The sequence below is a fragment of the Aquarana catesbeiana genome, linkage group LG11 (assembly GCF_042186555.1).
Source record: "Aquarana catesbeiana isolate 2022-GZ linkage group LG11, ASM4218655v1, whole genome shotgun sequence".
In the NCBI taxonomy this organism is placed as follows: Eukaryota; Metazoa; Chordata; class Amphibia; order Anura; family Ranidae; genus Aquarana; species Aquarana catesbeiana.
Window position 1 is genome coordinate 63,717,678 of NC_133334.1, and position 12,691 is coordinate 63,730,368.

General features: G+C 42.7%; 1 protein-coding gene across 1 annotated transcript in view; it reads left to right on the plus strand.

Annotated features, from left to right (window-relative positions):
• The window catches only part of DCDC1 (doublecortin domain containing 1), a 690,767-nt gene that overhangs the window by 625,438 nt on the left and 52,638 nt on the right, over positions 1-12,691 (plus strand). Inside the window, exons 24-28 of the mRNA XM_073604506.1 lie at positions 1,157-1,256; positions 1,665-1,800; positions 4,748-4,904; positions 6,735-6,881; positions 10,612-10,797. Of these exons, the coding sequence (XP_073460607.1) occupies positions 1,157-1,256; positions 1,665-1,800; positions 4,748-4,904; positions 6,735-6,881; positions 10,612-10,797 (726 nt within the window). The remainder of the gene's footprint in view (positions 1-1,156; positions 1,257-1,664; positions 1,801-4,747; positions 4,905-6,734; positions 6,882-10,611; positions 10,798-12,691) is intronic.

Below are 12,691 nucleotides of genomic sequence, written 5' to 3' on the forward strand. Positions count from 1 at the left end.
CTCCCCCCCATTTTTTTCTATTATACCAGGAGGCGATGTCTGCACAATTTGGATACTCACCCAGCCACTGGATCCAGCGTTGTCCTGTTGACATCCTTCTGCCAACAGACACTGCTCAGTCCTGCATTGCCATCTTACTTCTGACATCATCCAGAGGCTCGCTGGCTCTTCCAGGTTTTGCTGGTGGGGCCCCGTGATGACACTCTGATAGGCCCGCCCCCCTACTACTTGCTGAATGAAAGACTAAAAACCTCCTGGGATATGTGACGTGCATATATCCCAGGTAGCCCAGCAAGCACTATGCACATCATTCGCCTAGGCCAGCAGTCTCCAAAGTGCAGCTCTTTGCTTACCTTTACCTGGCCCTTGGGACACAATTTCATTCACTGACACCAAAAATGGGGCAATATTCTTCCCACTGACACTAACGATGGGGCATAATTCATTCTATTGACGCCAACAATGTGGCACTATTCCTCCCACTGACACCAACAATGGGGAACCATTCCTCTCCTTAATACCAAAGACTGGACACTATTCCTCCCACTGACACCAACAAAGTCAACACCAGTCATCCTACTGACACTGAAGATAGGGTATTGTTTACTCCCACGTGACGCCAGGACATTTTCTTCTCCCACTGACCATAGTCCAGTCCCCCTAAAGTCTGAAGGACAGTAAACTGGCTGTTTGGTTAGGAAGTTGGGGGGCCCCTGGCCTAGGCAAACAATGTGCACGGAGGGTCGGGCATTGTTTGAAAAAAAAAAAGGTAAAAAACAAAAACCCAAAACACTGTCCTATTGCCACAGAGGAGGGAAGGTACCACCAAGGGTGAAGGTCCCCAAGGGTGAAGGTCCCCAAGGGTGAAAGTCCACTTTAATTACATTATGAATTATGTTTGTTGAGAGTTTTGGAGCTTTGAACTTTGAACTACAAAACGCTGAGGTCTGAATTGGTCCCCAACCATCTATCATATATCTATTATTTCATATACATAGAGGAAGAAGTAAGCGTTCTGCTAGCATTTTCTATAATTTATAAGTAGCCAAGTTTGTTCTCTCTCTTGTGTTTATCTACCTGTGTGTGTGTAAGCACATTAAAGGATGGCTCTGCATGTTTCCCAACATCATCAGCGATGCTGTGTGTTCATTCACAGGTGTACACAGATAATGAACTTACCTTCCGCTGCCCGCAGACTATATAATGAAAACGGCGCTGAGATTTTTTCTTTGAGAGTCCTTGAAAGAGATGAGCTGGTAAGATGAAGCGGTTTAACGGATTAATCTTTTCAGCATTGTGCCTCCAGACCGGTATTTGTCATACTGTTTTAAAAGATCCACCGACAGGGTATTACAAGCCACTTAGTTACACTTCAGCGTCAGATGTACAGTGGGAAGGTATGGCGGCAGGGTTCTGCGCTGTCAGGAAGGTCGTATGGTTGATGCGCCTTGCTGAGTACAAAAGGTGCATTTTTATGACTGTAATGTAATCTGTTAATCCTGAGCATCTAGTTTATAAAATATCAGCAGTAATCCCAACTCATCCAAGGAGAAGTACAAGTGCTTAGTGTTTTTTATGCTTCTAATTTATCGTGCTGTGACTGCTGTTGCGGTGTACTTTTTCCTGAGATGATATAGAACACTGATGTGTGGCATTTACAACAGGTCTATGTGTCCTGCGGGGAGCTTTGGATTGATCCTCAGTTGTCAGCGGCTGAGCAAAAGAGGCAGATTCTGCTGGGCAATCTCACTTCTGATGTTTCCTTTATTCACAGCTACTGTTGCTTGAGAAACCCAGAAAGTAAGTGTTCGTTATGCTTAATACCAGTCCAGATTCTTTTTTGGAAACGTTGTTCTTTATGTGCGAAAGCTGCACCTGGCAAGAAAAGGAGATAACGAAAAGCACTGGCTTGTGTCAAGGCAATAGTTTTGAATGTGTAATAGCCAAGTGCATGGAAATATCTGATGCATTTATAGGAGAATATATTTTTGTAAAAATGTGGTACAGCAGCTGAGATCCGTTTCTTCACAGCGCATGTGCTGATGACATCATCGGTGCACTACAAGGTAAATATCTTCTAAACGATGCACATTTAAGAGTTATTTCCACTATAGGTAAGCCTAAAGCCTCGTACACACAATCGGATTTTCCAACGAGAAATGTGTGATGTCAGGCTGTTGGCGGAAATTATGACCGTTTGTACACTCCATCGGACAATTGTCGGATTTTCCACGGACAAATGTTGGATGGTAGGTTATAAAATATTCCGCGGACAAATGTCTGTTGTTGGATTTTCCAAGCGTGTGTAAGAAGTCTGTCGGACAAAAGTCCAAAGTACAAACACGCATGCTCGGAAGCAAGGACGAGCCAGACGCGGTCAGTCTTGTAAACTAGCGTTCGTAATGGAGAATTAACATTCGTGACGTGGCAAATTATGAAATCTCAAAATGCAGCGCACAATTCTCTTCTTCTTTAATGGGATAATAATGAAACTGCTTTGCTGGTGATACTGATGGAGTTATTGCAAATGAATTTTTGAAAGGCTTTTTTTTTCTAGTGATATCAAGAATAATATTATTATGTTTTTTTTTTTTTTTTTAATTTGGACAGGTTACCACAACACCATTATCCCGTAGTTCTTAAGAACAAAGATACAACTATGTTGGTGTCCCTTGTCAATTTTACATTGTATTTTTTTAAATGTAACTTCCTACTCCCAAACTGTCATTTGAAGTAAAACACAAAGCCAAGTATTATTCTACACAATTTTTTTTATTGTGCATTAAAAAAAGAAAACAAATAAAATTAGATTATGCATACAAAAATATAGAAAATATACCAAATCAAATCATTATTCAACCAAAAAAATAATGTCAAAGAAATAACTCCAAGGCCAATAATAAATAACACGTTATCTCCTCCGATTCCGCAACATGTCTTGTTGACGAACGGCCGTTCAAAAACGAACTGAAAAGCGTGAAATGAAAAGTGCGAATCAACACTCACCAATTTTCTACTAACACGAAATTAGCAGAAGGAGCCCAAAGGGTGGAGCTAAAGAGCTGAAAAACCACATAGTAAGTCACTACGTTCGTGTTTGTTGGCTGACAATTCCTTGCCGTTTGTCTGCAAGACAAGTTTGGGCCAACGCCCTTCGGACAAAAGTCCACGGTTTTGTTGGCCAACAATCCGATCGTGTGTACGAGGCTTTATTCTAGGTAAAAGTGACAATCGGTGGTTTACAACCACTTTAAGTAACTTTAAGTACCTGGCCTCAGGTGATAAACAAAAGAAACAAATCCTCCTGTATATGTTGTACCTGTTTATTGGCAGTCTTCTCTTCTCTACCACGATTTAAAGTCCAGAATTTATAAGGTTTGTCTAAACTGTCAGAAAACAGGGGGTGGAGAGCTGAAGATACACACTTGCAGAACTCAGTGAGGAGAGCTTTTTTTGAATCAGCAAATGTCTACTGATATTCTGCCCATGTGTACGGGGCTTTAACTTCTTCCCCCTGGCTGTACACATATACGCGGCGTCTCGGCGGCTGGGCTCTTTAACACAGAGAGGCCGTATATATGTGACCTAAATGTAAACATTTCCTTGCTGAGAGCACGCACCCTTTGTGCTCCCAGCACAGTTGCCAGCGGGGATCAGAAAGCTCCCGATGCATACTTGCGATCAGGAGCTTTCTGATCATGTGACCGCTGCGACAGCCAATCACAGCGGTAATATGATCCAAAAGCCTGCCTCCACCTCCCAGCATCTAGAAGCTCTTAAAGGAGTCAGGAAGAAAAAGGAATCCCCCTTCGTTGGGATTTTGTAGGCAGCAAACACACATATAAATTTAGAAAATATAATTTACTGAATATACACAAAATCATTCGATCATGTATTGACCGGTATTTAAAAGGTAATGGAAAAATACTACACAAGTATGCAAAGCAGCATAGACAAGACAAAAAACAGGTTACATGGTATGTATGACAAAAAAGAAGTTTGTTACTCTCTGGTATGTAATGATCTCCAGTACCCGACGCATTTCTGGTTCAAGCACCTTCGTCAGGGGTGTTGAATAAGAGTATATGCAGTCATAATTTTGTCTTACTACAACAAATAGTAAAGGACATATCCTAATGGTACAAAACATGGAATTTTCTTGACAACCATATGGGACGTTAAAGTCCCATATGGTTAAAGAATGTTAAAGGAGTCAGGAAGGGGTTAGAATGCATTTTTACTGCCAAGCAAACCACATTGCCACCCTGTTACAGGAAGTTAAAAAATGATGGCAGAATTAACAGGTAATACATGTTACAGTGGGGATTAGAAAAAACAAAAACTATACTTACTGTATAGCAATGAACTAGACCTCATCTTTCACTCACTGATAAAAATGGAACATTTATTTCTGATAGTGTTTGTGGTCAACGACACCACTTTTTTCCAGTATGGAAATGAATGTTGACGGAAGAAAATGGGTTGCTGCAAATTTCAGTTGTAATTAACACTGTATGAAATAATGTTTGAAGCGTAAAAACAATATGCGACTTGATCTAACAGCAGTCATTAAGACTCACTGTAAAGATTGGACTCGGGGCACATTTCCCATCTCAGAACAGGACCTCTTACACCAGAAGGCTCACAAAGACATCTGCTAACAGTACCTTCTAAACAGCATCTGTCAGTTTCTCATGACAGTAATTGCAATAGAGTGTTTTCTAACAAGTCCACTGCCTCTCTTTAGATCTAGCCCTGGAGGTATATGGTGACATTGTCGCTGGGGCAGGGCTGTCAGTGAATTACTGTGCTGTGCAAACAACCAGTGAAGAACAAGATGTGGATAACCAGGAGATTCAGGAAGAGCAAATCATTGTGGAAGAGAATTATCTGGAAGAGCTGGAGTAAGTGGAAATGCTGCCTTTTTTGTATTATAAATGCCTAGGCCTCCAAACACCAAACATTTTTGTTTTGGGTGGATTTTGGGGGGTTGAATTGGATTCAGATTTTTCTTAAAAAAAATAAAAAGAGGATTTATTTCTTAGGGATTCCAACTTCAATGTTTCCCCTTTGGAGTTTTTGGTTTTGCTCTTTGGCTATGAACAAGTCAGACTTCTCCTGTTGGACTTTCTTTAAAATAGAAGTATGGGATTATGATTTATTTTCAGTCATACTTACCCAGATCTGAGGCTGCATCTGTTCCCCGCCGGCTCTAAGACTGAGAGCCAAGCGATCAAACACTGCCGATCGCTCAGTTCTCAGGACTGCCTGAGTAGAGAGCTGGTGACTCATTCACCGCTGTCTGCTCTGCCCCCCCTTGCTCATTGGTGCGCTGGGCTGTGGAAGGGGTGGGAGCAGCCGGCTGAGCCAGGTGCCGGTCCAGGCATGCAATCTTTCCCAAGCCTGGACCAGCTCTGTGATGTCAGCTGACAGCAAACTTTAGGCGGGTCACAGGAGTGCAAAACGAACTGCACTTTGTGATCCCCAGGAGAATTACAGCCAAACGAGCTTTGGCTGTACTTCTCCTTTAATGTAAACTTCAGACAAACCGCTAAATAAAAAGCTATATTGGAGCTGTTTTATCTGCAAAAGGATTTGTATTGCTGTCCATTTAGTACTGAGAGTTACACAGCTCTGCCATTCAGCACAGCTGAAGATATGAAATGCAGAGTCAGCATCGTAGAAGGTATTAGATGACATTGCCTTTCCAAAATGCATTATATTCCTTTATACATGTATTTTAAATAGCATTTGCTACTTGTTTTTCCATATTGCCCAACCATTAAAGATGCAATGCCACCACCCCCAACTTTGCTCAGTGCCTGAAGCCAACTCTGATGACACCACTTTCTCTGTTATAGCTTCACACTATAGAAGACATATAACGGTGCCTTCTCCCCACCCCCAGCCTGATGATTGGACTGTAAAGCAGCAACAGATGACTGATAAGGTCATACCCTGCTTTCTTCTCCTGTCAGCATGCTCCTTGTCAGTATATTTGCATGCAGCACACCTAACTGGTTCCGAGTCCTGCCCCCTGTCCTCCAATCTGAGTGCTATTGTATAGACTGGATTGCAAGAGGCTGATGTAACGTCATATTCAGCTATTTAAACTGCTTGCATTAAAACTTTTGGGATGTATTAATGAACACAGAGCTGGATCAATGTGGTTTTATAGTTGCTTGCAGTTCAGCTTCAAACGTATGCGATGCCAGACATTGCATGTGATTCACACCGCATTGCTGTGCACATCACATGTGATGTCTGTGCGATGCGAATTCAGCCATACAGTTTGTATGTCTTTAATCGCATTCGGACCAAAATTTTGAGATCGGAATGAGGGACACCTACTAGAAAATGTATGTAGGCTTGGGACACACCCCCTGCCACACCCCCTTAAAGGAGAATTAACCCTCCAAAAAAAGGTTAATTAAATCCACAAGTGCTTTTTTTACCACTACTATTCCTTTATATTGGCTTTTAAAATGTACAAATGCAGCAATTTAGAATTTGGATGAAAAGTTTAGCTCTGGGAAACACTTTTTGAAAGATAAAAAGTGCATTTTATATACAACTATATAGATCAGACCAAAATGATGGACAAAGTTCAAAATTGCAGGCAGAATGCCTACATTATTACTATTGCTATTATTATTGGTGTTGCTATTGTATTTCAGTATTGGTTTAATAAGTATGTAAATACATTCATCACATTGCATTTCCTTTCTCATAAGGAGCCCCCATAAAAGAGCTCACAGAAGAATTGATGCCTCATTTACAGATTTTAAATATCCATGGCAACAAATACCTCTGGACACTGAGGAACCCACTGATGCTGGAACAGAACAGGACCAACACCAGAAAGAAAAAAGCTATTTTAGGTAAACATGAGTAGCACCCTCCTTGTTAGGTGCTAGACTGTCAGGTAAATGTAGTTCTTTTTGTTCTCCTCTGTAATCAGTGGAGCAGTGGCTGATTGCTTTGGGCTGATCGGGGTCACACAGGCTGCATGCTTGATTGCTTCTCCCTGCTTACCGAAAAAGCTCCAGAACATAGGAGTGGAGCAGGCTGAGTGAGCAGTCTGAATATTTATCAGGTCCCAGCCAATCCCTGGGGAGACATGCCCAGAAGGTGGCCAGAGATAATATAAACAGTCTGGGGCTGGAGAAGTCAGGGTTCCTGTTGGAGGAGGAGAGGCACCCAGTGTGGAGGGCTATTTCCCTCCCAGGCCACTTAACTGACTCCTGCCAGGAAAATCAACGAGGTCCCAGCAGACATAAAGCTGGAGGCCTATTTATTCTAAGATATCTCTGAGGCTAAAGAAGAAGAGGTATGTCACCCAGGGACTGGTCTGGAGAGTCCACTTTGCAAATGTCTTCCTGAGGCAGGAGGGAGGCATCCAACTACTTGAGGACTTGTGAGTACTGACCTGGGAGCAGGACCTGGGTGACTGTGCTGCTGTTAACCCCTTGATGCATTTTTGCAAAGGCTTGCCTGGGGCATTCTCTCGGGTTCCCCAATGCTGTCCATTCCCTCAGAACTAATTGAGGGGACTGTTCTTAGAAGCAGAAGCAGAGGGAAATGTGTCCTTTGACCAAATTATGCAGATGTGAAGCATTTTTCACACCTTACATGATTCTAGACCCTCTTTGGATGCTAAATGGACATCTTTTTTTCTTTACAGACATCCAGACTAATGTAATCTCCAATCCTCACTTTTCTTATTTTACATTCTTCTTTTATTTTACTTTAAATAGATAATTATATACTTATCGTGTTATATTATATCTTAGTTACATAGTAGGTGAGGTTTAAAAAAAGACACAAGTCCATTCAGTCCAACCTATGTGTGTGATTTTATGTCAGTATTACATTGTATATTCCTGTATGTTGTGGTCGTTCAGGTCCTTATCTAATAGTTTTTTGAAATTATCGATGACCCCACTGAGACCACTGCCTGTGGAGGGGAAAATCCACATCCTTACCGCTCTTACAGTAAAGAACCCTCTATGCAGTTTATATCCATATATCTATATATGGATATTTGTAGTTTCACTACCTTATTGTAATAATGTAATTCAATATTGTTTTCTCTTCGATATTTGTTCCTTTATATTGTCAATTTATACAATAAAAAGTTTGTAAACAGAGAAACATGTCCTTTTACTACTCTTTAGCATTCTGGAGTATCCCATAGCTTCCTACTCTTTTCAAGCTTGTCAGCAATAAATATAAAAAAAGGCAACCCATAGATATTCATTAATCCAGAGGAGTGAATGCTGCTGTGTGCCTGGCTGCGGCTGCACTACAGGGAGAGAGGAACCTAGAATAAATCAGCGCCCCCTGTGGGGGTAGCACGACACGTGGATCATTATAACTCTAGTCAATTTAATAGGCAAATGTATTCTCCCCAAAATCAGGTTTGAACAAATGAAAGTAGATTTTAGTAGCCAATCAGTCGAATATAAAAGCCGGGCAGTATTTGGGAGCCTGAGTATATTCATGTTCATATACTGGCAATACAAAAGGCTCAAGAACCTAAAGACACTAACTGGGACAGTCTGACTTTGGGATTTGCCGCATCCATGATTTGTTAACACGTCTGTGCTTTACATTAGGGGGACCAGATGTCCCCAGGTGCCGAGGACAGTCCCCGGATTGAGGACACTGTCCCCGGAGCTCGTCTGTTCCCGGATCTGTCCCCGGATTGCAGGTGCAGGGGCTGATCCTGAGCAGGTGCTGAGGCAATGGGGAAGTGGACCGCCCCAAGTGCCACACACTGGGGGGGTGTCAGGCCGGCGTCTCCCGCTGTGTCAGCTTTAATTTGAATTGCTGGGTGCCTGCTGTCACGCAAGTCCCATCTCATGGTTTTCTCCTTTGACAGACAGCACACTTGTCCAATGCCGGGACATGTGCTATCCAGGAGGCGGAACTTGTGTGACGGTGGGAGATGCCGGACTGACACCCCCCCAGTGTGGAACCTGGGGCGGACTGCCCCCCCCCGCCTTTGCACCTGCCCAGGATCTGTGTGATTATCCAGCCGGCTATCCTCTCTGATCAGCTGCACAGATGAGGCTGCAGTCCTGGGCACAGGTGAGGCTGCAATGCTGGGCACAAGTGAGGCTGAATTCCTGGGCACAGGTGAGGCTCCATTGATGAGCACAGGTGAGGCTGCATTTCTGAGGTTGTATTGCTGGGCACTGGTCAGGTTGCATTGATGGGCACTGGTGAGGCTGCATAGATGGGCACAGCTGAGCCCTGCATTCTTTATGTAGCGCACTCCTGAGCCCTGCATTCTTTATGTAGCGCACTCCTGAGCCCTGCATTCTTTATGTAGTGCACTCCTGAGCCCTGCATTCTTTATGTAGCGCACTCCTGAGCCCTGCATTCTTTATGTAGCGCACTCCTGAGCTCTGCATTCTTTATGTAGCGCACTCCTGAGCCCTGCATTCTTTATGTAGCGCACTCCTGAGCCCTGCATTCTTTATGTAGGGCACTCCTGAGCCCTGCATTCTTTATGTAGCGCACTCCTGAGCCCTGCATTCTTTATGTAGCGCACTCCTGAGCCCTGCATTCTTTATGTAGCGCACTCCTGAGCCCTGCATTCTTTATGTAGCGCACTCCTGAGCCCTGCATTCTTTATGTAGCGCACTCCTGAGCCCTGCATTCTTTATGTAGCGCACTCCTGAGCCCTGCATTCTTTATGTAGTGCACTCCTGAGCGCTACTTAGCCCTGCATTCTTTATGTAGCGTGGTCCTTAGCCTTGCATTCTTTATGTAACGCACTCCTGAACGCTTCACTCTGTTTTTTTTCTCTGTCTTATCTTCATAACATTTGGTAGTCATATCTCAAAAAATTCTAAGAAGCGCACTCCTGAGCCCTGCATTCTTTATGTAGCGCACTCCTGAGCCCTGCATTCTTTATGTAGCGCACTCCTGAGCCCTGCATTCTTTATGTAGCGCACTCCTGAGCCCTGCATTCTTTATGTAGCGCACTCCTGAGCCCTGCATTCTTTATGTAGCGCACTCCTGAGCCCTGCATTCTTTATGTAGTGCACTCCTGAGCCCTGCATTCTTTATGTAGCGCACTCCTGAGCTCTGCATTCTTTATGTAGTGCACTCCTGAGCGCTACTTAGCCCTGCATTCTTTATGTAGCATGGTCCTTAGCCTTGCATTCTTTATGTAACGCACTCCTGAACGCTCCACTCTGTTTTTTTTCTCTGTCTTATCTTCATAACATTTGGTAGTCATATCTCAAAAAATTCTAAGAAGTATGTTTTTTTTTTATGTCATGGACGAAATGTGAGAAATAACGTATATATCATACAATAGTTCTATAAACACATACCACATACACTGCATATATTATTTGAGGAAAATATGCTTAAAAAATAGTTTACCATTTGCCAATAAAAATATATATATATATAGATGTCCCCGGATTTCATTTTAAAAATCTGGTCACCTTACTTTACATCACTCTTGTTATTATGTGTAACATTCTGTCAATTCAGTCCCTTAACTATCCTAGGCCAGGATCCACTCTGTGAATTTGAATGTATCATGCCTGATACATATTGTTTCAGTAAAGTTTACCTTTCCATTCACAGGACTCCTAGAAAATGGTTGAAGATTCAGCAACAACAGTTTGAATATGTAGATGGACAGATTGTTAATTCTGCTATCCCCAGTCTTGTATTGGGAGTGAGAGAGATTCACCAGGGAGGTGATGTTCTGCTTGTAAATCGGGACCCCGATGACCTCAGTCAGCGCTGGAAATACCTGGAGGAAAGCAGGTACATAAATACATAGAGCGGCTAACTCCAATTTAAATATTCTCTTTATGTGCTGCAGTAAAGATGCAACAAGCAAATGTAATAATATCCTGACAGATTTTAAATGTACCTGTGCTGAATAAACAAAAAGGTATGGTAGGTGTAAGGAAGCATAAAGTTACAGACAACGTGAGGACAGCTGGATATCAGCAAAGGTTCTCTGCAAATACTGGCTTGGACCCCATTTTACACACAATGGTTCTCAGTAATTTTTTAAACTGCACCTGACTTAGGAAAAAAGAGTTATTGTTAATAAGCAGTAAAACAACTTTAAAACATGCAACTGATCTTTCTAGCTGCATGCACTGTGAAGTAATTCATCTTCAAAGATCGCAACAGAGATTCTGAAGCCAGGTTTCAGTACCTCTCTAACTGCTTAGACTTCATGCACAAGGCTGCAAATGCCCATATAGTGTACAATACGGCCATATCTTTTCTGCAGGGAGTGACAGGTGCAGCCCACAGTCCAGGGCCGTCTTTAAGGCAGGGCAAAAGGGGCAGCTGCCCTGGGCCCTGTCATTGTTGTGGGGCCCAAAGCAGCTGCCTCATACTTGCCAACTATCCCTGTTTAAATTCCCTTGTCCCTTGAAGTTTTAGTCCCTTGCTGTGTCCTGATATCTCAGTGTGAAGTGCTAATGCTGCCCAGCTCTGCCCTATTGTTGTGTACAGATGACTCACCTACAGATCCCATGTTTATATGGAAATAACTGGCATTCATATGTAAATAGAAGCAGCATTCATATGTAAATAGCTGCATCTGGCTGCATAGATATGTAAATAATGGTGGCATTCGTATGTATATCATGCCCCCTGCAGTGAGGAGATGATGTGCTGTAACCTCTAGCAACCAGTGAGAAGTATTACTGCACAGTAATCTCTAGCAACCAATCAACAAACAGAAATCATGTGCTGTAACATCTAGCAACTAATCAGTGAGCCGTAATGTGTGATGTAACCTCTAGTAACCAGTCAGCAAGGTTAATGATAGACTGTAACCTCTAGCAACCAATCGCAATCGCTTCCTGATCTGATTTTAAGTCTAGCTGCTATTTATTGTATGTCTCAGAGCAGGTGGAAAGCAAAACTGTATGGGGGGGGCCCAAGAAAACATTTGCCCAGGGTCCAATCAATATTAAAGACAGCCCTGCTACAGTCGTCTGCAGTCAGCCTGTACAAATCAATGGCAGGCTGCGGCTATATGCATATACAGTATGTGCAAATTTACATGAATCCAAGCAGTTACATGCAAACAAGGTGGTATTCTCTTCCCCAAATACAGACTGCCTAGGAAACCATAGAACCACCTGCCAGTTTTATTTACATTAGAAAGCTGTCTGGCTTTAAAGATTTTGCTGCCTGAGAAAAAGAAAGGCAGAGGAGGAGTGATTTCTCCCCAATGCCTACAGCTACAGAGGTATTTAAAGTGCTTTTACTGCTTGTTCAGAATATGTGAATACTTTCATAGTCTGGGTGCATGTAAACTTTAAGTTCAAGTCAATGTGCCATTTTTCTAGGACTATGATTATTTCATTGATCTGAAACATAAAAACAAATTGAGCCTTGCTTGACTGTATTGCTTTTAGCAAGGATATGAAATTAGCGGACCTCCAGCTGTTGCAGAACTACAACTCCCATGAGGCATAGCAGGACCCTGACAGCCACAAGCATGACACCCAGAGGCAGAGGCATGATGGGACTTGTAGATTTGCAACAGCTGGAGGTCCACTAATTGCATATCCCTGGCTTATAGCATAATTGGGGACCCCAAGAATAGATTCCTATTAAAATGATAATAAACCCTTGATTTTTAAGCACTTTCAGCTGTTGATTTAATCACTAACTGAGTATGCAGCTT